At 39.1% G+C, this 22627-nt stretch overlaps 1 protein-coding gene across 1 annotated transcript in view; it reads left to right on the top strand.

Moving 5' to 3' along the window:
- The window catches only part of LOC131793604 (cation-independent mannose-6-phosphate receptor), a 31856-nt gene that overhangs the window by 7714 nt on the left and 1515 nt on the right, over positions 1-22627 (top strand). Inside the window, exons 8-35 of the mRNA XM_059111031.2 lie at positions 170-481; positions 600-798; positions 2229-2353; positions 3180-3556; positions 4422-4645; positions 5576-5868; positions 6126-6411; positions 7077-7500; positions 8243-8387; positions 9606-9861; positions 10595-10869; positions 11877-11966; positions 12844-12990; positions 13365-13505; positions 14034-14216; positions 14663-14873; positions 15514-15596; positions 15697-15848; positions 16642-16685; positions 16822-16917; positions 17864-17984; positions 18183-18248; positions 19099-19188; positions 20057-20232; positions 20953-21032; positions 21339-21421; positions 21834-21980; positions 22174-22261. Coding sequence (XP_058967014.2) covers positions 170-481; positions 600-798; positions 2229-2353; positions 3180-3556; positions 4422-4645; positions 5576-5868; positions 6126-6411; positions 7077-7500; positions 8243-8387; positions 9606-9861; positions 10595-10869; positions 11877-11966; positions 12844-12990; positions 13365-13505; positions 14034-14216; positions 14663-14873; positions 15514-15596; positions 15697-15848; positions 16642-16685; positions 16822-16917; positions 17864-17984; positions 18183-18248; positions 19099-19188; positions 20057-20232; positions 20953-21032; positions 21339-21421; positions 21834-21980; positions 22174-22261 — 4914 coding nt within the window. The remainder of the gene's footprint in view (positions 1-169; positions 482-599; positions 799-2228; positions 2354-3179; positions 3557-4421; positions 4646-5575; positions 5869-6125; positions 6412-7076; positions 7501-8242; positions 8388-9605; positions 9862-10594; positions 10870-11876; positions 11967-12843; positions 12991-13364; positions 13506-14033; positions 14217-14662; positions 14874-15513; positions 15597-15696; positions 15849-16641; positions 16686-16821; positions 16918-17863; positions 17985-18182; positions 18249-19098; positions 19189-20056; positions 20233-20952; positions 21033-21338; positions 21422-21833; positions 21981-22173; positions 22262-22627) is intronic.

Consider the following 22627-nt stretch of genomic DNA (forward strand, 5'->3'; position numbering starts at 1 on the left):
CCCTCTGAAAATTGTTGACTGAGACACATTGCCTCCCCTTGCTGGAAATCCTAGATCAGACTGGGAATGCGGTGTAAGGCCATCGTACCCCTCATGGATTGTAAGTGTACTAACCTTTACCTTCTGACCATTTTGTACTGACAATGTGTCCATTTTGCTTTAACCACAGGTGTGTGGAGGGAGCAGTCAAATGGGCTGTGTTGGTGCAAATGTTTCCTCGTGCCAGATTACACAACCATCTTCCAAGCACAACTTTACACTGGGTCTGCAAAACAAAAATTTGTATTATTATGATGGAATGTTAAATCTGACCTACCATAATGGAGAAAAGTGCCATAATGGAGTTTCTCGTAAAACCCACATAACCTTCCTCTGTAATCAGTCAGCAGTTAACAATGGAGTAGGAGTTCCAGAGTTTGAGAAGGAGAATCACTGTATCTATAACTTCATGTGGTTTACAAAATATGCCTGTCCAGCAAAGGTCAGTTGATTGATGATAGCTCTTTAAAGATTTTTGTTTTACTGAAAATTGTTACCTCTTTGAACTGAAATCAAATGTGTCACACCTTAACAAAACTATTTTCTGCATCCCTTTGCAGGTTGTCGAATGTGTTGCTAGGACAGATGTTGCTCAGTATGACTTGACAAGTTTGGTGAGAACTTCAGACAACTGGGAGGCAGCATATGGTGCAAATGGAAAGTTTTACATCAATGTTTGCCGTTCACTGAATCTTGTACCAGGCTGTAGTGGAACAGCAGCTGTCTGCCTGAAAGAAAACGAAAAGGTTACCAACTTGGGTGAGTTGTGTAGAGTTTTTCAATGAAGTAAGAGTCTGTTAGAAAAGGAAGTCAAAAATCAAACCAATGTAGTCATTTTGACCGGCTACATCTTACATACCAGAGCTCACCTCAGCTTAGTGGTCTTGCTCTAATAAGTCTACAGATGGTAACAAGATTAAAACCCGATAGTAATCTAATTCCCTATGATTAATTATGAAATAATGTGTAGTGTATTGTTTAGGAGTTTGACCACGTGGGCGTGGGTGGGGCGTGGGTGGCGTGGGTGTTGGTGTGGTAATAAGTCCTGTCGGTAATAGTTAGCAATTAATGGTTTATTGTTAATATTTAATGATATTATCAATAGCACTTCTACCAATAATTAATTATTGTTATTATTGTAGAGGGGAACGGTTTTTTTTTGGCGAAACGCGATTTGGTTACTCAGCCGTGAACGGTGAATCGCCTTTTTTATGGAAATTGCGAAGCGACTGGGTTTTTTTTTCGCGAAACGTTACTTGAACCGTTATTGTTTCTCTTCCTTTAAAAAAATTATCCAGTAAGCGTCTCAAAACAAGACCACGTCTAGAAATATGACTGTGTCTAGCTAATCATCATTCTGAGCCCCAGGTCTCTTTATTCCAACAGGTAATTTAACACCTTTTATCTTCGTTTCGTGAAATGGCTATTTCATCTTGCGTGAAACGTGAATGGTCATTTTATTTTTCGTGAAAAGTGGTCTTGGACCCCCTTCCCTTTACCACCCTTAATTATGGTCTAAGTTGACATAATTAACATGACATAATGCATACAAATTAAACAACCCCTCTCCAACTGTTAGAAGCCAGTAATAGGCTCCTGCAAATTGTAAAATATTATTGTTTATTCCAATATCATCGCATCAGCTCGGTGAGACTACTATTTCATTGATACACTTACAGATAAGTAATAAATAATTCATTCGACTAATTTGTACCAAAAAATCTATACTCGACAATAAATTATTATTAGTAGTAGTACTATAAATGTTATTATTATTAACCATTAATTATTAACTATTACCAACACGACTTTTACCAACACCCACGACTTGTACTCACAACCCACGATCATTAGTCAAACTCATTGTTTAGCAGTTTCTCTGTTAATCCTTTTAACATCTAATTTCTGAATCAAACATAAAGGTCTGGAGAGTGAAGGAAATGATCACAGACAATAAAAACTTTTGATTGTTCAACAAATTCTCCTTGTCCGCACATCATAAAATGTCTAGAGAACAGTGTGGAGAATTAATTCATACTTATGTTAGGATGTAAAGGGTTTAATATTATAGATGCAGTTGGAACTATTTGGAACTAGTTGGAAGTATTTTATCCCTTCTAATTTTCATTTTTATTTGACATTCTCTTTATACCTGGATTTGTAAAAAGATTATTATGTTTTACTTCCAGGTTCTGTATCAAACCCACCCACTGAAGGAGTTAACAATGTCGTAATTACGTACACTGATGGAGACAAATGTAAAGACAGGAAATACCAGACAAAAATCACTTTCCTTTGTGAAAAAGGAGAAGGGGTGAGCTTGTTCAAATTTTGTGCAATTGACATCCTTAAATGTTATTCATGCAAGAAGAAAAAGGGTATAAAGAAAGTAAGCTGTTAAGATGGTGGAGTTACAGACCAGAAGGCTTTTTGAAAGTGGAGCTGCCGTCATTTCTCTAAATGTGATTGGTCTAACACTGTAAAAAGCTCCCCTTTCTGGTAATGTTGGAGAGGCTAAAGACAGAGGCCTTCCAATGGGTCAGAGTACATATACGTGTAACCGTATTAGGACTGTGTGGAGTCCAACCTGGTCTGTAATGATGCAACTGTTTAACAAGATCGGATCGGATGACTGTGATGTGAGAGCCTGATTAGTTATTTTCAAGTATGATTACTGACTAAAATGAACGAGAAAAACAAAAGTGTATTCATGAAAAGATAGGCTAGCCTTTGTATTCCAATCTTAAGACACTAGAAACCATGACGATCTTTCAATTGACAAATACACACTAAAAAAGATAATGTGAGGATTATGTGAAATGGCAGTGTGATCATAATTTTATATTGTGCTATGTTTTGTATAGTTACATAATTTATAGTAGCAGATACGTTGTATTTTTTGAAAAACAATGAAATACAAATAATCATCGCGAAGGTCTCAATTATTGATGCAAAAAATAATTTTGGAAGCTCTCATCGAGTTGCTAGCTTTTAGTCAATATTCCTCAATTTGGCCTTGACGTTAGTTTCAGCTACTGCGCTTGTGAATACAAGAATGAATAGACTGGGTGAAAAATATTTCATGTCCTTGTAATCAGATATGAGGAGATCCCTAATGTCTATTTGGTTTTTCTCCTCAGAGCTCATCTCCTGAATTTATTAAAATTGATGATGATGGTTGCACTTACATATTTCACTGGAAAACAGCGGCAGGTTGTCCAATAGAAAACGTTCAAGGCAGCAAATGTACTGTGAGTGACCCCAAGTCTGACACAATCTTCAATCTTATACCATTAACGAAGAAGAACAATGTTGTTATGTACAGCGGAAATATGACTGAAAACAACGAACAAGCAACTTTTCAACTTAACGTCTGTGGTGCATTGCCTGCAAAAACTTGTGGCGATCGTGAGGACATTGGTGCCTGTCTGATTAAGAAAAATGGCAAGAAAATTGCTCTTGGGAAGAAAAGCAGGACCCTTTATTACAAGGGTGAAATCGTTACTCTTATATACAGGTAACAAGTGGAATTCTACTTGCTTTAACGAGTACAAAAGTATGGCGTTTAGTTGAGTTGGAGAGAAAGTAATAATTCAGTAATACAAATATCTTGGAACTGGCTCAGGGACACAATTAACCAGAGTATCAGCCAAGAGATAAAATAATTTCACTGAGTGTACAATCATAAAGATTTCATCGGGAAAAATTTTCTTTCTAGATTTGTCATTTTCTTCCCTGAGGGAATTTTATTTTGAAAATGTGACGTTTGTAACACATTTGTATCCTAACCCGATGGAAATAAGAAGCAATTTTCCTGGTCACTTTATTCGACAGAAGCTCCAATTTACTCCAGTAGTTTGCCTGTGTGGCTTGTGTGAAAAACGAAAATCATTTCGTGTTCATCTTCATGTATGGTTTGTAAGATTTCTTCCGCTACTACAGAAGTTTGCCTGGATGCTACCGGCACTAATAAGTAGCAATTGTATTTTATAAAATATTTCAAATAGTACGCGCGCTCTGATTGGCCATAACCATTTTACATGAGCGTATGTAAACACGGTTTTCGTTCCTCTTTCATTAGTTATTTTATAAAAGAAATGTAAAATGGTTTCCGTGTTTACATAGCCTGATGTAAACACTTGGGAGGTTGGGAGAACACTCGATAAGCTGGAAACCACTCCGCTTCGCGTCGTGGTTTCCTACGCTTATCTCGTGTTCTCCCAACCTCCCGCGTGTTTGCATCAGGCTATGTAAACACGGAAACTATTTTACATTTCTTCAATATTGCATACTTCAAAATTGCATAACCTTTTTCCCTTGATTATATTACAATTAGAGCTAATGAATACTTCCTTCCTCTTTTTTTTCCCCATGACAACTAGTGAAGGGGACAATTTTGAAAGCACTGGGGAACAGAGAGAAGTTCACATCAGGTTCTACTGTGACTCAAACAAGCCTTTTGGAGAGCCTACTTTCTCTGAGCGGGGGGGAAACAAGTACTTCTTTGACTTTCAAACATCACTGGTTTGTTCTGCGTCAGCTGTGCAGTGTTTGGTGTCGGATGGTGGTGTAGAATATGACCTCAGTCCCTTAGGGCTGACTTCTGGTGAGGTTCTTTGGCTATCATGAACAGTGACATTAATGTTTTGTGGGGTTCATTTCGAGGGCTTTTGCATTTTTTGCCTCAGTCATAAAATGCATCGTGTACTTTCCTACGACAAAAATTTGCAAAATGAGGCAGAGTGAGGGTGGGGCACAATTGTTGATACTCTTCCTAGTGCCTCTCTCCACCCTGGAGTGTAACGTGAACTTCCAGAGAAGCCTGTTAAAAGAGTCAAAAGAGGTAACCTGTGATGAACTGGTATCCAATCCAGGGGGATTGGTAGCTCCTCTGGGGAGAGGGCTGAGGGTAAGGCACGACGCTTGATACTTTTCCAGTGCCTCTCTCCACCCAGGAGTGTAATGTGAACTTCCAACCTGCGATGGACTGGTATCCTATCCAGGGGGATTGGTAGTTCCTTTGGGGAGAGGGCTGAGGGTAAGGCACGACGCTTGATACTCTTCCAGTGCCTCTCTCCACCCAGGAGTGTAAATGGGTCGCGGTAAACTTTTAAGGAAGCCTGGAAAAATGCTATTGGAAGAGGTAGCCTGAAATGGACTGCTGGCATCCCATTAGGGTTGGGGGGGGGGAGGGTGGGGCAATTCCTCGAGTCACTTCATGCTACAGATAGCGACAGGAATACGTTCTGGTTGAATGGGCCACTTTTCTAGAGAGTAAACTTGCATGAGGGAATGCATCAAATCTTTTTAGATATTTTTTAAATGGTGAGTTACTATTTCATAAATTTATGTGAATTGATGACAAGAAACCAATTGAGGATCAATATCAGTAACTGGGCAACTGCCCACCTGCCCCTCCCCTAACTCAACAACAGTCAATTGACAACAATTTGAGGTTAATGTTGGGTTAAGGGAGGGGTAGGTGGGCATTTGCCCAGATACTGATATTGATCCCCAATTGATATATCATTTGAAGGAAACTGGGAAGCAGTTGATACCCGAGAAGAGAACAAACACCTTCACTACTTCATCAATGTTTGTCGTGCTGTGAATCCATCTGGAGAAGCCCTGAAATGTCCAGGTGGACCTATAGGCGGTTGTCAGATCGATCACAGTCAGAAGAAAGGATTCAACTTGGGATATGTCCAAAGCAATCCACAGATCACAAGCAAAGGAGAGCTGTCCTTACAATATTCTGGTGGAACTCCTTGTCACAAGAATCAGTTCAGCAGGAGTCTAAGAATTGTTTTTTCGTGCTCAAAGCGAACGGTAAGGTTATGGACATGAAAAGAGTGAGAGTTTATTCATTAGCTATTGCAAAATTTATCGATAAATTTTCATAATTTTACAATAAATCTTCTGTTGCAAAATTAGTGGAAAACGTTCTATGACAGCTTTTCATTCATGTTCTAAAGGAAAGGCGTAACAAAATTGCTATACTCAAAGGAACTGTTAGTGCCCTTTTCGTAGTTCCATTGATTACCATCCTGTTAAAGTAAAGCCAGTTCAATTTTTATTCATTTTAGGGCTCTCCTATCTTCATGGCTGAATCTCCAGAGTGTGAGTACCTATTTTCTTGGGAAACACCCAGTGCTTGTCCATTGACAAAAGAGATTGGTTATGACTGCAAAGTAGAGGACAAACAGTATGGCTACATGTTTGATTTATCTGTGCTCTATAACAAAACAAAAGACTACAATGTTAGTGTCAGAGGTGGAGCCCCTGGTGAAAGGATTATTTTAAATGTCTGCAATAAGTTGGTGGGAGGCCCAAAGGAATGCCACGGAGAGACAGTTGGAGCGTGCATTATTGGTGAGACAGAATTGTACATGTATACTCTACTGATTATTATAGCGGAGCTTGCGTAGCCCCATAATTATGCAAAATAGTAGTAACCCATCAAGCTGAAAAAATTTGGATGTACGACCGTATGACCGTACAAAGTGCTACTTTTAACATGCGTGGTCAACTGTACCGCGGGCACACCAACGCCACGGCTTTGTCCAGTGGTCAGTGCACTGGGCTCCGAGTCGGACGACTCGGGTTCTAGTCCTGGCCGGGGCAAGGTGTTGAGACGTGCGGAAAAAAAATGCGAGCTCCGCTTTTAGGCTTGGCTAAATCTACATGCATTATCTTAGGATCGTGTCGGTCGCACAAGGGCGCGCGAAAGACAAAAACTTCCCAAACGAAGCTATTGAGAGTCCTTTACGACTAGCAAAAATATGTTTCTCTCTGAAGCCTGAAGGACGTACACAAAGCAAAGTTTGGATCGTTTATTGCAGTTTTTTTATTCCTTCGATCTCCGTCCATAGCGCAGTACTGTCGCGTATTTTGTGCTTTGAGTTGTCACTCAATTGTGGATGATAATTATTAATTTTAGGATGTACATGTTAAAATGCTCCTATATTTATTTCACAGCTGTCTTGGTGAAAGTGTTGAAATATTGATTGACTATGTTTTGGAATGTCTTAAAACAGGAACAAAGAAAGTTGAAAAAGTTGTATTGAACAAGAATCTCACTTACTACAATGGTCAAATACAAACAACATACGGAGAAAACCCAGCTATAAACATCACCTTTGAATGTAACCAACAAGCGTTAGGGCTTGATACAGGCCCGACCTGCGAAAAAAAGAGCAACACATATGACTGTCATTGGCAGACACCATTTGTTTGTAGGCCGATGATCAGTTTGCAGTGTAGTATTCGAGATGAAGAGAAAGATACTGACAATCAGTATGACTTCTCCTCGCTGTCCAAGAGTGATGGAAACTGGAGGGCAAAAGTCACGGGTCCAAATTTGGATGGTGTTTCTTTTTTCATAAATGTCTGTCGTACAGTGTTATTGAAAGGTGCTGCCGCACATTGCCCCCCGACCTCAGGTGTTTGTAAGGTCCAAGGGTACGTATGCTCAGACATCTTCATATTAACCCTTTACACCCTAACATCAGTATGCATATTCTCCATAATGTTTTTCATACATTTGCCAAGGTGCTGACAAGGAGAATTTGTTTAACAATCAAGGTTCTTTTAGTTGTTGATGATTTCCTTGATTCTCTTGGCCCTAATGTGTGATTCATGGGTGATAGTGTCAGGAGAAACTAGATGCTGGTCACCCTAAGGAGTCAAAGGGTTAAAGTATTGGATATTTTGCTTGGTGCCAACTTTTCACATCGTCAAGTATGTTTTGATACACACGTTCGCTTAATTGCCGTGCTCCTTTGTGAGGGAATTCCCTCATGTAAGCCACATTGATGTGGCATCGAAGAAATCGCCTTCCATCCCTTTTGGTCCGAATTAGGGTAAAGAATCTACCATTTGGGTCTAATGAGACCAAGGTATTGTTCTCTCTATAGAACTCAAGTAATCTTAAGCAATTCACCTTTTTCTGTTGATCTTCAGGTCTTTAATAGAATTGGGGGGACGGGATTGGGGGAGATTCTCAAGAATTTTCGTCAAATTTGATTTCCAATTTCATAATCTCAGTTTGGCACACACATATTAAGCAGTAGGTTCTAAAGTTAGAAGAGATGGGTTACAGAAAACAACCCGCGTCCTCCAGGTTCACATTAAACACTCTAAACCACTCAGCTAAGTCGCTTACATTTGATTTTAAGAATTGAATCCTTTTGTTTCCTTTTAGTGGAACATACTATAACCTTGGAACCATAAGGCACGGACCTAGGAAGAGAGAAGATAATATTTACTTAGATTATGAGGAAGGTGGCAACTGCGGAAACGGGAAAAAATATTCTACACACATACTGATGATCTGTGGAGAAAGAGAGGTATTAACATGAAACTTTTCATTCTTTGTACATTCCCTGTGTTTTCTGTATGTGCGAAATTTGCGCGTTTATCAAGTTAACTTTCTGAGCTTCAACTGAAGAAACAACTTCCTCGTTTTGGTTTGTTTAATGATCTAAAGCGATGAAGGAGTCCTGCAAACAGTACACAGACACAGTTACGTTAGCTCTAACGGACTAAATTAGCTGGCATGGCGACGCCTAAGCAATGACCTGATAGCTGGCTGCGACAGTAATAAGCGTACTTACCTAAAAATATACGCAAATAATGTTCCACGACGGAGCAGAATATCGTCTGCGCATGCAGTAGACTTTGGCGCGGAAAACGGGCTCTCGAGTCGCTTACATGGTTGATTTCCACTCTATTGCTTTGAGGCGTTGTTTCCGTTGCCGCTTTTCTTTTACAGAACAACCTCCAAAAACTTTGTACACCTCTTTAATAATTTTAAAAAAATAATTTTTTTCCTTAAAAACACTGGAAATAGGAAAATAACTTCAACGATAACAAAATGCCCCGGTTTTTAAATCCCAGCCCTTTTTTCCCCGCAAATTTCGCCGAATTTTAAACCTCGTGCGCTTGAGCCCGCGTTATTGACCTCATACCTGTGACGTAGCATTTCGTTATTCAGCTCTGTCATGTTCCACGACGTCTAGAGAACGTTCGTAAAAACAAAGCAACATGGCCGGCTCCTTTCTGAGCCGGTCAGCGGTACTAAGGCCTAGACAGGTTGCTGTATATAAGCAGAGCGGTGAACTCTTCATCAACTATCATTATTGAGGTGGTTTGACCATGAGCTCAGTGTGGCAAACTTCACTCGTCCCTGAAACTGTTATGTTGGAAGGGGAAGGGATGCTGATAATTTTTTCTCTGTAAAGGACTGGTCAGGAAAAAAAAAATATCAGAGGCTTTTAGGCTATTTATATGTCACTCTATCATTATTATCTTTTTGTATATTTTCCAAGGTTTCCTTTTAGAGTCAAGGTTACCCGTAAATCGCCTTTCTATCCAACAAAGTCTCCATTTTCTTATTATCTGGTTAAAACGTTTGTCCGAACAGTAAAGATTTTGTGGATGTTGTCCGATGACCAACAGTTATTTTCAGCTCTGTGATATCATGCTTACATTTTAAGAATGGCAAAGGTCTCGGCTGTTGCAGTGGTAGATTCACTTAGTTGCTTTTATTTTCCTTTTATTTTAAGGGAGGTTTGCCGGTGTTCATAAACTATAACGCACAAACTTGTGAGTATAATTTCCTGTGGACCACAAGTGAAGCATGCCCGGTGAATGATAAAAAAGAGATTACATATGACAATTGTACTGCAGTCAACCCCTATACTGAGGTCTTGTTCGATCTGAACCGACTAAGGAACAAAGTTAGTGACTACGAAATGGCAGACAAGCGTGATTACAAGTACAAGTTGAATGTTTGTGGACCTTTAGTGAAACCTCCGAAAGGTATTGTATGTGTAGGAACATTGTAGCTTTGTTATAGCGCTGTTCAGCTCTCGTACATATTCCGTGTGTCGAATGCCCCGTCATGAAGTAATCATTGGTCAGACAGAACAACGTACCAACCGAGATGTCGCCAACTTTGCCTGAACAATTCTTGTGGATCCTTTACTTCGAGAGGTTATTTGCAACGAGCTTTTAAAGCATACCAAAGAATTTCCGACATGGTGAAGTACATGTCATGTATAATTCTTCTTCTTTTAGAAAATGAAATTCAAATTGCAGTAAAATGTTACATAGACAAACTTAGTTGAACTACAACGAATACATGATTTTGCAAAGAGAAAATCCGATTCTTTATGGCGCTTAAACCTCTCTGAATACCATGATATACTATAATCTTCTGGTGCTTGGTTACGTGCGATATCAGATTAGGAACATCCTCTTTCTCATTGGTTGTTTGTTTAACCGTTCGAATGCATGGCGTGACATGACTGAACAAGGGCTGCGAAGAACAACACAGTGGCTACGTCACGTAGTTGAATTTCACGTGTTGTTGGTCAATTTCCCCTGAGGTCAAAATTTAATTTTCTGTTGGTTTTTTTTTTTTTAATGGTAATGGATAATTATGGGAAAAAGCCGAAAATAGAATTTGAACTTAAGACAACTGCAGTCGAGACATACTCTTGATTATTTTGAGGTGTGTTGCAGATAATTTTCGTTTATTTGCTTATTGCAGGTTGCGTAGCAAAATCTGGCGTTTGTCAAGTAGGGCAACAGACATACAATGCAGGAATCTCCAACAGGCGCCTCCACTTTGATGATGGGATACTATATTTAAACTTGAGCGGGGGAGATCCATGCCATCATGTGAAGAAAAATCGCGAGACGATTATTCAGTTCGTGTGTAGTCCAAGTCATGGCAGCCAAGACTTGGGGAAGCCTGTTTTCGTATCTGAAAATGACTGCACATACTTTGTAGTTTGGCATACTTCTCTTGTTTGCGAAAGGCAGGTTAGTACGATAGATCTTGATCTTTTGCAACTCCCGAATGAGAAGATCTCCAAAAAGTAATATTCCAAAGTAGTTTGTTATTAATGACGACTTTTAGATGCAGAATCTTTGCAAATTATAAAGTTCCGCCCCTGTTTAAGATGGAACTCTAGTTTCTCTAGCATGAATGCTATTCAATCATGGCCTAACGTCAGCATGTAGTGATTTCCTTTCCAGGGAGGTGAGAGGCACTGTTTGACTAAAGTGTTCACCCCCATGATCATAACACCACGAACTGACTAAGACTAGAACCCAGACCTTAATCTGGAGTCCTGGGTCGGCATGTTTCAAAACCGATCTTTAAAATTTGTTGGTTTGCAGATATATTTTTTCTTTACGTTTTGTTTCAGTTTTCAGTTTTGCCTAACACTAGAATTAAAACTCTCGTTACATAGGCCTAACATACTCTGTCAGTGATGACAAGTCAGAACTTTGTTCAAGTTTTAATCCTGGATTAGCACAAACCTTAAATCCAACAACAAACCCCTGTGTACATGCCATTCAATAGGTCACTACGTCTCGACCCAAGACGTTGAGGAACCTGTTTTCACTTGCGGTGCCACATTCCTCTGTGACGGGACTTTCAAGTCATTGCCTTTTTATCGCCACGAGAATAGAAAAATAGGGGGAAAAGAGTGGGTCTTCTTCCACTGATTATAGGTCGATTTGGAATTTGGAGTGATGGTTTTTTTGAAGGGAAGAAGACCGGATAACGCGGAAAAAAAAAACCATCAAAGCAAAATGAATACGGAAAATCATTAAAAATTGAAGTTACATTGGATGACAGGCTCCGAATTTTGGTCCCAATAGTGAAAGGCAAACACTGTCATCATGATTGTTCCTCCCATACCCTCCACCTCACCATGTGCGCTATCAGTTGTTACTAAGTTTTTACAACTTGTTTCTTTCCCCATCTGATTCTTACTATTCTTGTAATTCACATTTTCTTCCTCGAACTTCATTGGCAGTATGAATGTGCAGCCTTTCAAAATGACAAGGATGGAACAACAGTACAATACAGTCTTTCGCGGCTCATGCGCACGGATGCTAACTGGGAGGTAATATGCAACACTTTAAAGAGGCTTGTTGACATAACCGTCAAAGATTTCAGCATTTTCCAACAGGTCGCAGAAATGCTTTACACATCAGGAAAGAAGCATACAACTTAGAAGTATTCAGAGAAAACTAACCTATCAAACAAACAAACAAAATTCTCCCCCCCCCCCGCAAAAAAAGAAAGAAAAAAAAGAAACAAGGTGAGGCATGGAGGAGTAAAAGTGTATTTGGGTAAACTTGAAAGACTTTGAACCATACAGGGATTTCAGATTATCATATCAACGTTCTACGCATGCTCTGCAGCTTTCTGGAGTAATCCACCCTTTCACTCCCAAGATTTCATTACTATCTGCGATACAATTTTTACAGGGGTAGTTCTGAGATTTTGATAATACATCAACTAATAATTCTCTTATTGATATTTTTCTTTATTCTCATTACCTTTTAGCTTGATATTGATTTGAAATTGTAGGGAGAAATTCTGTCTTGGTCACTTATGGGAGTTAAAGGGTTAACATGCATATTCTCCTCAAAAATTTGTCATATTATCCTGAACACGAAAGACAAGAGCAGACCAAGTCATCTGCTAGATTGTGCTAGCCTTATGGAACATAGAAGTTTCTGAAAATGGAAATGTTCGCAGCTAGAGGGGAAAATTATAATTGAAGGAATTGGATATTAAGGTATAAAGATAGAAGCGAGCAAATGCCATTTTGATACTTTAAGTTAAGTTCATCTATCAGTTCACAAATTGTGATTGTATAATCTTTCTTTTTTTTTGCTAAGGCTAATGCGATAGGAACTTTTTATTTTCGAAAAAAGGTGGAAATTGTCCCAAAAGCCTCCCTATGTATAATACTTGTCTCCGTTGTTGAACAGGTGATACCAGGGGACGGTAAGAAACGCACTGCCTCTTATTATGTAAATCTGTGCCGCCCTTTGTTACCCATGCCAGGAATAAATTGTCCAGCAGGTGCCTGGGCGTGTAAAGTCTGGACAAATGGGCTGAAAAATCAACAATATCAGGTAAAATGCAAGCGCACAAGGTGAAGCCAATCTTGTGTTTTGAGTGGCTGATAATTGAGCTCGGAAGACAAGCCTTTCTTTCTTCAAGGGACTTTCTGTTGCAAGTGATTGTGATGTGGTGTTATTTAATTTGTTTTTGAGATTTTTCGCAAATATTTTTTGCATGAAATTCGGTGTAGAAAGGCGTACACCAAATGCCCATTTTCAATGATATGATGCCAATATGGTTAATTGTTGTGTAAAAATGTTAAAGTTTGTGTTAAAATTTATTGTTTGTTCTTGGAAGTCATTGCGTTTGTACAGATCAGTCCTCTAAGAAAAAATGACATTTTTGTAATGCAGTAAGGCGAAATGTCCATTTTATTGTTGACCAGGACCTAGGAAAAGCAGTACAACCCCCAGTGGTAGTCAAGAGCGGAGAGGTGAATCTTGTTTACACAAGTCCGACCAAGTGCTCGGATGATACTTCCGATAAAGAAGTCAACTTTAAGTTTCGTTGTTCATATGGTGAATTGGTGAGTCTGTGAAAAACCTTTTTACTTTTTCTTTGTTGATTGTACAATAGGATTAGTTCATGCTCGGGCGAATTTCTTTTGCGTTAAATTCCTTTGAGAATTTTTTTCTAGTTTTTCCCTAGCGTCTCTTTTTTATGGCTATTGACAATACAAACACTCGAATAACCTTACCACTGAATTTCATAAGTTTGAGTGATTCTTGAAAATAGTCAATCGAGTGATCATTCGTTCCGTCCGTTTGACTCAACTTACAGCTTGTTCTGAAATCTCTGAAATAATAACCAATCAAAGGTCATCTTGCCGAGGGAAATGGTGTGGAGTTGAGAGTTTAGGAGATGGCGTTGAGAGGTTTTGTTGGCGATTGAAATTATCAAAGTGGGGTAAAAAGAAAAGAGATATATATCTGAAGGAAATGACAAATTATTTTCGCACCACTAGCCTCGGTAAGATGACCTTGTACCCAATTAATCTTACAAGTTAAAAATTTTTGCTTTCCATTTTACTTATTTGTTGGGTTTTGTTTTTCAGGGTCATCCTGTTTTGGAGTCAGAGGACAAGTGTACCATTCATATCAGCTGGGCCACAGTCGCTGCTTGTCCTAACATTCAGAAAGTAGATCTTGAAAACTGCAGAGTGTTTGACAATGGTACCGGACAAGTTTACTCCCTCAAGCCGCTCTTGAACTCTCCTGGTTCTCATCATTTCACAGTGGTATGATTAATTGCAGCTCACTGTCTTAGCCGGACTTATTTTAGTGTCATTTAGGGATAAAGTTACCAATACAGGAAGTGATAAGGAGAGTATAACTTTTTCAAATGCATAAATTTAAATTTATAAATTTTAAGTTTGACGACGTCACAAAAGCACTTTAAGTACAGCCATACGTGAAGAGACTGACAGCACCTCGTGTGAAATGTTGTCAGCCTCTCTTGCAGCTGAATAAACAGCTTTCATTCATGCAATGTGTGCAATGTTTCAACATTTTTCATTCGTTGCAGCTATTTTTTTTAAACAATGACAAAAAATTATCTAAGTAAGCGTTTCAGAAACCAGTTCGTTACGGTCAAGTCGTGGAAAGATCTTTCTACTCATCTTACTCATAGAAAATAATTTTATAGACAATATTGTGAGGAAATTTTATTTCCCTTTTTCTCCAGGGAAATGAAAATGACCCAAAGTTCTTCTATTTGTCCGTTTGCGAACCGTTGAAGTTGGAAAAGGGACGCTGCGAAGGCGATGGAGTATGCATGGTTACGAATAATGGCACTAAGTCGTACAAAAGCCTGGGTCGGTACGAGCACAGAAGTATGAGTTTCTTCAGGGAGGACGAAATGTTGATTTTGCAGTACTGCAATAAAGAGTGTAAAGGTAAGTGCTTAGTAAAATAAGACTAAAGAGTAATTTGCGTAAAAAAAAAATTAATTAAGTTAGTGACGTGGGCTATAAGCCAATTCAGTAGAGGTGATATTTAAACCAATCGCAATTTGACAACTTCCATTTTCCCGGCTGTGAGTCCTTGGACTCATCAGATACGCGTCAGATACCGCATTGCACCGGTATCGACACGTACCGCACCGCATCGGTATCGCAGAGGTCATGGGTTTAAATACCGAACAGGCCTGAATTTTTTTGCAGGCCTTATTTTCACTACTGCAGAGATCGCTCTCATATACACAGATTTTTTTGTTGGGCACAGAGAACACTTGATTGTTTTCTTTCATGTTGGTTTCGTCTTACATGTACTCTATATGCAATTGATACGATGTATAGATAAGTTTCGCAAACTCAAATTAAAATGATATAAAGTGAACTGATAAATCCCTTATTTAATGGTTTAATATGCAATACGAGCGGATAATTTGCTCATTGCTTGTATTTTTTATCGCTCCTTAGGGGCTTGTAAAAGTACTACGCAACTCTCAAAATATCCGAGCGTATTATAGGTTAAACCATCGAGTAAGGTGTATATACTGTACTTGGAACAATTTGTTTTTCTGTCGTTTTTCAGATGCTGATGTAAAATCAAAAATAACTTTTATTTGCGACAGAAAGCAGACGAATCGTGGGCAGCCACAAATGCAATCATATGGGGTGAGTGATTTTAATTCTTTTTTCATGGAACTACTCTTTGTTCTGTTTATTCTGGCTTGGTGATTATTACCTTTCAAAAATGTTGTTTTGGTTTTCGTAGAAAAACGGTGCAGATTTTATATTCAGAACAAATTTAGTATGTCCTCCGCTTGAGCGGGTGTGCAGTTACAGTGATTCCGGTACTACTTACGACCTGCAACTCCTAACAAGTCGAACAGGAAGCTGGAATTACACAACGAGTCATAAAGACAGGTACCTACCTCTGCTCTACAGCTATGTCACTGCTCGTTTCTATTCATTTTCCATTGAACTCTCTTCATTATTTCCGTTTGCTTTCTTTTTCTAATATTCTCTATTTAACAGCCGTGCGATTGTTCTGGTCGCCTTGGCGAGAAGGAAAAATCAACTTGAATAAATTAGCAGCAAAGGTCACCAATTTTGGATGCTATCTTCAGGTTTCGGATGCCATCGTCCGTTTTTACACACTCCCATTAGATCTCGGAGGCTATCGCTCGTTTCAGGACACTTCCGTTTGATTGCAGCGCTTTTGTTCGATTTTCGATACTATCATCCAATTTCTGACGTTATCGTCCGCTTGCGGCAGTTTTTGGATACTTCAGTCGAATTTTGGATTCTTCCGTCCGATTTCGGACGATCTCGTTCGATTTTGAATAGTAACGTTCGTTTTCGATCACGTTCGTCCGATTTCGGTCGCTGTCGTGTATTTGATTTAATTTCTGGCGACTATTTTATGACGGTAGGGTATTTTTCATTTTGTGAAAACCCTCTTTTGAAGTGGGCCGTTTTATGTCGAATATCAAACTTGGGCAGGAATCATTGGTTACGGTTGTTAGCTTATAAGATCACATAGGAGAAGAAATTTCAAAGATCAACAGCATGGCGCGGCGTTCCCATTAGCTCTTTGTGTTGTTTACGTTTATCCTTTGTAGGTCTTTGTTCTTCCTTTTATTCAAATTTAGTTAAAAAAGTTCTTAAGGATTTGCGAGGTCAGGCTGAAATATTTTTTCTCTTTTTTTTTTCTTAGATTCTGGATAAACATTTGCAGAGGCATCAGTGGTGGTCCCAAAGGTATCTTAGTATTATCGTCAAGGAAGCTGAAAAGCAGTGATTTGAGCTAATACTTTAATGTCGTAAAATTATCATAGATTTCGTTTGTCTATCTATTTACATTTCCAATTTTTAAAATTGATTTGTTTGCTTCCAGGTTGTCCGTCTTCTGCCTCAGTTTGTATGATAAGAGCAGGACAAGACAAAGTGAACGTACTCGGGCTCACAAGCACGCAGATGATCTCTTTTAAAGGTGAGTATTTGTATCAGCCGTAAAATACATTCTTTATTCCTCTAGATCAGCGAAACGCTTGACGCTGTCCGGTAGTTTACAATCCAAAAATCGTGTTACCGTAACCGTTAATCCACGAGTTTACAATGTTCAATCCTTTGGTTTCCGTAAGTTGCTTGACAAATGACAGTCCAGTAACCGGTTCCTTAGCCGTATACAAGCGAAATATGAACAAAGCGAAAGAAAACGCTTAGCGCCCAGGTTTGACCCAAACTGGAATGAACCACGGTAAAATCACGTGACTTAAAATGCTCGGACGGACTGGTCCGATTACACAGGATAACCAATGACAGAAACTGGCAATTAAAGTATTTAATACACGTTCTCTTTGCTGATTTTCATGCCTATGTGTCTTACCAGCCTGTAACCCAGCCGGTCAATAGATACAGGGTTAGTTACATGGGTGTAATGGGTGGGCCAGACCTGCGAGGAGAGGGCAGAAACATACAAGGCTGAAAATACGAGACACAGAGGCGTAATGTTAGTTGAGGGAAAGGCAAAGGTGATGGATGCTGGTCGTAGGGTAGTGAGAGATGTATTAGGGGGGAGGGGAGGGGAGGGGAGGGGAGTCATGTTGGAGACTTGCTGAAAGAAGAGACATGCAGGGCAATCGATGAAGAAAGCAAGGGCAGGAGAAAGATTTAGAGAAGAAATCTTCCAGAAAAAGCAGGGATTGCGATTGAATGGAAGAATCTGGTGAGGGGCAAAGGTATCGATGGAAAGAAGGGACAGACTTGAGATACAAGAACTACTTTAGGGAAGAGAGGGTGGTGCGAAGAGAAGGAAGAGGAGACACTGGGGTAATATGTGTGTCAATTGGTGGTGGGACAGAGCAAAATGGGATAGCAAGGGAGATGGGCGAAATGAAGAAAGAACTGAGAATCCTTTTTTCACTTCTTTTTTACAGGTGGTAAGCTTCAGTTAACGTATACAGGGCTACCAGTCGATGGTTGCAGAGGAGGTGTGGAGTCCAAAGTCGTTTTCTATTTTGATTGTGGAAATCATGTTGGTCAGCCTTCTTTATCAAGGTATGTTGTACGAATTGAAGACTATAATATCCGTCTACTTGAGTGGAAAAGGTTTGCCTGCTGCTGGCTTTACACAGAAACTAACGGTAAATGAGAGGAAACATCACATCCAGAAGAAAGCAATTGATCCATAGGAATTGTTCTGTATTACGTGTAACCTTTTTTTAATCACTGTCGCGTTCGTCTTTTTTTCCACAGAGAAGAGTGGCAATCTTGCGTTTTTGTTATTAACTGGAAAAGCTCGGTAGCTTGTAGAGTGGGAAGGTGAGGATTGCCTAAATTAAGTTCTTCGACTGTGTTACTTCATATTTGTTTTCTATAAAGGAGGTGTACTGTTAACACAGCGGTTAAACGCCGCTCAAGCATGCGCAATTGGCTATTAAAAACGCTATTACAAAACTGCTTAAGGAAACAAAAGTAGGGAGAAGGAAAACCTATGGATTTTTGAACACTAAGTTAACCATTTGATCCCTACGAGTGACTAACATCTAACTTCTCCTAACAATATCACACTTAAATCATACATTTAAGCCATGAGAATATAGGAAATGATCACCAACTAAAGAATCTCTTGTTTGTTAAACAAATTCATCTTCTCAGCACCCCAGGCCTCTTTGACCTCTGTTGGTTACAGATGGTTGGTCGCCTTCAGTCTGTTAAACTTTCTCCATATTTCTGTATAAAACCACGCACAACCCACAATATCTCTGTTCGCTCAGACGTAGAGCTAACGTTCGAAACGCCAGCTTTTCAATCAGTTTCTGGAGGCCAATTTACACCACCAACTGAGGGGATGGTACCAAAATATCTTGCAATGTCTAAGAGACCTAAAATTTTCTGATGTAGTTACTTAAAAAACACAAGTGCCACCGTCTTCAAGCGTTTGTTTCCTCCAAACTGAAACTTATAACATTTCCTCCTTTCTTTCTTCTGTTATTTTCATCTTTATTCTATGATTTTTCAGAAATGTTTAATTTCCCTTGTTACCTCGCCTGATTGTTCCACTTTTTTAATGTGAATTAAGATTTATCAGCCCGCTTGGAATTTCTTTCTCTCGGCATTAGGCTTTGAAAAGATTTTCTGTTTTTTTTCATTTCCTCCAATTCCATTGCAGAAAAAAAATTGACGAAAACAATTGTGTCATCAAACATCCGGTCACGGGCAGAAGCATTGATTTGAAAAAACTTGTGAATGGATCCGAAAGGTAAGATTTTGTTGGGTTGTCTTTTGGTTCTAGAAATAGTGTGTGTACGATTCGTTGAATTTACTCACATTCTGTAGCACCGCTGACAATATACCTAGGGCGCAGTTTCTCTCGCCATGTGCATTGCTTGGGCGTTGTTTGTAAGTTTTCTTTGCCTTTTTTTTTGTGTTTTTTTGTCAAATTTAGTTTATAGCTAAGGATTTTGAGGCTATCTTGTAAGAAGCAGTAACTTCGAATCATCGCCGGATAGATCCTCGTATGTAAATCGTTGTTTACGAGAATACAAGGAATCTGGACGCATACAAGTTGTTGTGTCGTATTTATTTTCGTTAAGCGTAGCTGGCCCCTACAGTGTATGACATTAAACCAACGCGAAAGAACGATGATGATAGGGTTTCTGGCTCACCGAAACGGCTAAGGGTTTGAAAATACCAGGTGTTCAGTTCAAAGAAAATATATTTTAATTGTTGAGGTCAGAGACGTGAGGCAAACAAACATAAACATAGACATACACACACAAATACATGACGAAAATATTCAAAGTTAAGCTAATAGCATGTGGCAGGAGCCACACATGCACATGAAAATAATGAAAAGAAGAAAAATCAAATTGACAGCCAGAAGACAAAGGTCCTTACATTGCAAAACAATATTTTTATCAAAGAAGAGCAATCTACAGATATTTGACAAACGGAGACATCATTTTCCGGAAGTCTTCAGAGTGTAAAAACAACAGTTATTAAAAAACACATAGGTTGTGTGCATGACATAAACTATGTCACTCATCAGCATGGATTGTTCCTAATGTTGATGAGGCTGCTCGTAGAGGGAATTAAATTAATGCCGGTTTTTTGTGACTACTCCTCAGCACGTGGAGAGTTATTGGACAAGACGAACATGGTAAAGCAGTGTTTTATTACATCAACGTTTGTGGTAAACTTAAGGGATTTAAAGAGTTACCATCGAACTGTCATGGAGACGAGACTTCAGTGTGCCGTGGGAACAAAGAGTTTATTGTGATGCATAAAAGTATTTATTATGAAGGTACGTTTTATCTGATTAACTCGCAAGGAAAATAGTGCCGAAAAAATTTTCTCTCTTGGATTAAAGTTTATACGTTTTTATACTGCACTCATTGGTTACGGCAGGAAGCTGAAAGTAATTATCTTAAACAATACTTGGCGAGGACACCTAAGTATTTCAGGTTGGACGTTTACTACCAACACATGCAGAATATTGCCAGAGAATTCCTAAAATGAGTGGTCAGACTAACAAATAGACTTTCACCCGTGACAAATGTACAATAATTTCTTTATTCGACGGTAAAGCGCAAAGTTGCCACCTTTACAGATCTGTTTCATTTTCAAGAGGGTAGCAAAGAGAGGGTCCTGATCTCGTTTCACGGGTCACATGTACTTTAAACAGTGTTTTACACGTCGTGAATTTAAAAGGGAAAACTTCAATCCCACCTTACCTTGTATTTCTGTAAAATTCATGCGTCGTGTATTATTTTTTGGCTTAATCACGTGTCACTCATTTCTCCTTTACACCCCTCGTTCCTGGCGCTTTTGATATTGCTGATAATAGCAGTACGTTTGTCACCTATAAGGCTCTTTCACGACCTCGCTCACCATCTATCGACTTAATGTCAGTGGCAGAGCCTACTGGCACGAAATCCGAAGATCTGAACAGAATCTGATGGTTTCTTCGCTTAGAGTATTCTCTTTTACTTTCGAGAATTCGTAACTATCATTTACTTTGTAGACGCCATTTTTTCGCTTGAGATGACGGCAAGTGATGGCTTCGTGCTTGTGATAAACTTTCATTGTTCAGATGAGGAAGTGGTAAGAGTTGGCGCATTCTCCTTGTCTTAAGAAGTCAATTATGTAACATTTTAAGTGATTATAGTTATCAGTCGCTGTTGTGATCCCCATGCCACAGCGTTTCTGATCATTCGTCTGGTATTGTATTCTAATAATTCTGTTATTTTGAATTAATTTTAACGATCGAAACAGTATAAGTGTCATTCTGAAAAGCAATGACTGTGGTGCTTCTACTTGACAATTTCTTCCCTGACGGTATGAATTGTCATTCAAGACGGCTCCTCAAGCTGGCAAGATATTGAAATTTGTCACTTTTTTCCTCCTTAGGGAAGTCCCAATTTTGATTATAAGTCGAGCAACAATCATCATTTCTTCACTTGGACAACTTCCATTGTTTGCGCGGGAGACTTGTAAGTAGAACATCTATTCATCTGTCTCACCAAGCCTGTTTAGAAGCTTTTTGGGATTGGCCGAAAAAAAATTTGGCGCTTCGCTCTCAGTTAATCATCTGCAAAACAAAAACCATATATGGCGTTATTACGTGCATTTCCCTCGCCTTTTATGTGTCATTTCGTCCAGACCCAATCAGATGAAACAAATACAGTGCAGATATTGTGGGAAGGATACTAACCCAAGCTTTATTTCACGGGATAAATGTTTCCTCTGAATTTGCCAATTTTACTGAAAAGTGTTTCCTGTCGCACTTCGTGTGATCTCTTTCCCAATCTTGGTTTTAATTTTGGTTTTAATTTGAATCAATGGTTGGAAAACCGTTGATCAAAAGTTGCCGGTTCTCTAATAAGGCTTTATTTTTGTGTCCAGGAGCCGCGACGTGACAGATATTCCTGAAGCTGGACACAAAACAGTCAAGTCTGCTGGAAAGAAAAACTTAGGGATCGCATTTGGTGTGGTTTTCGCCGTTCTCTTGATCATTGTGTTTGTTGTTGTTTTTTATAAACCTTCCAGAAGGTTAGTGAACTTCATTTTTGTCATTCTTACTACCTCAAAGCAACCACATTCGAAAAGAGTAGATTTAACATCTTATTTACTGATATATTTTGATCTCCCTTTATGGAGGGACATCTGTATCTCTAGTATACTTTTTCGTGACAGCATAGAACATGCTGATTTTGACTCTTACTTTTATTTGTTCTCATTGCAGGCATCGAATCATTTCTTGTTTGAGGGTAAACTTCAAGACACATGTTCTTCGCAAAGAGATTAAATATCCGTCGTACAGATATCAAAAGGTAATCCAACCCTCTCAATTCAGCAATAGTCAATAACTCAGAAGGTTCCAAGCTTTTTGTCAGTAAAGGGAACCCGATACACTAGTAGGGCAGAAAGAAACAAGGAAGAGGCTTGGGTTGAGTAGCTCTCAGAACTCCTTGTAACGCTGTGCGTCATTATCGCGCTTCGTTCACCAAACACAGGCTTCACTTAACAAGGCAAGACCTTAAGGCCTCTCATTGTTTTCGGTTCATGGTACACTCTCAAATGCACTATGCGTATCTACTGCTTAAAATCTACGAACGACAAAGGACAGAAATGATGAAATCCCAGCCACTTAAGAAAAGTTATCGTATTCCTTGACATCTAACTGGCCTTATTTTAAA

The sequence above is a fragment of the Pocillopora verrucosa genome, chromosome 9, assembly GCF_036669915.1.
Source record: "Pocillopora verrucosa isolate sample1 chromosome 9, ASM3666991v2, whole genome shotgun sequence".
Taxonomy (NCBI): domain Eukaryota; kingdom Metazoa; phylum Cnidaria; class Anthozoa; order Scleractinia; family Pocilloporidae; genus Pocillopora; species Pocillopora verrucosa.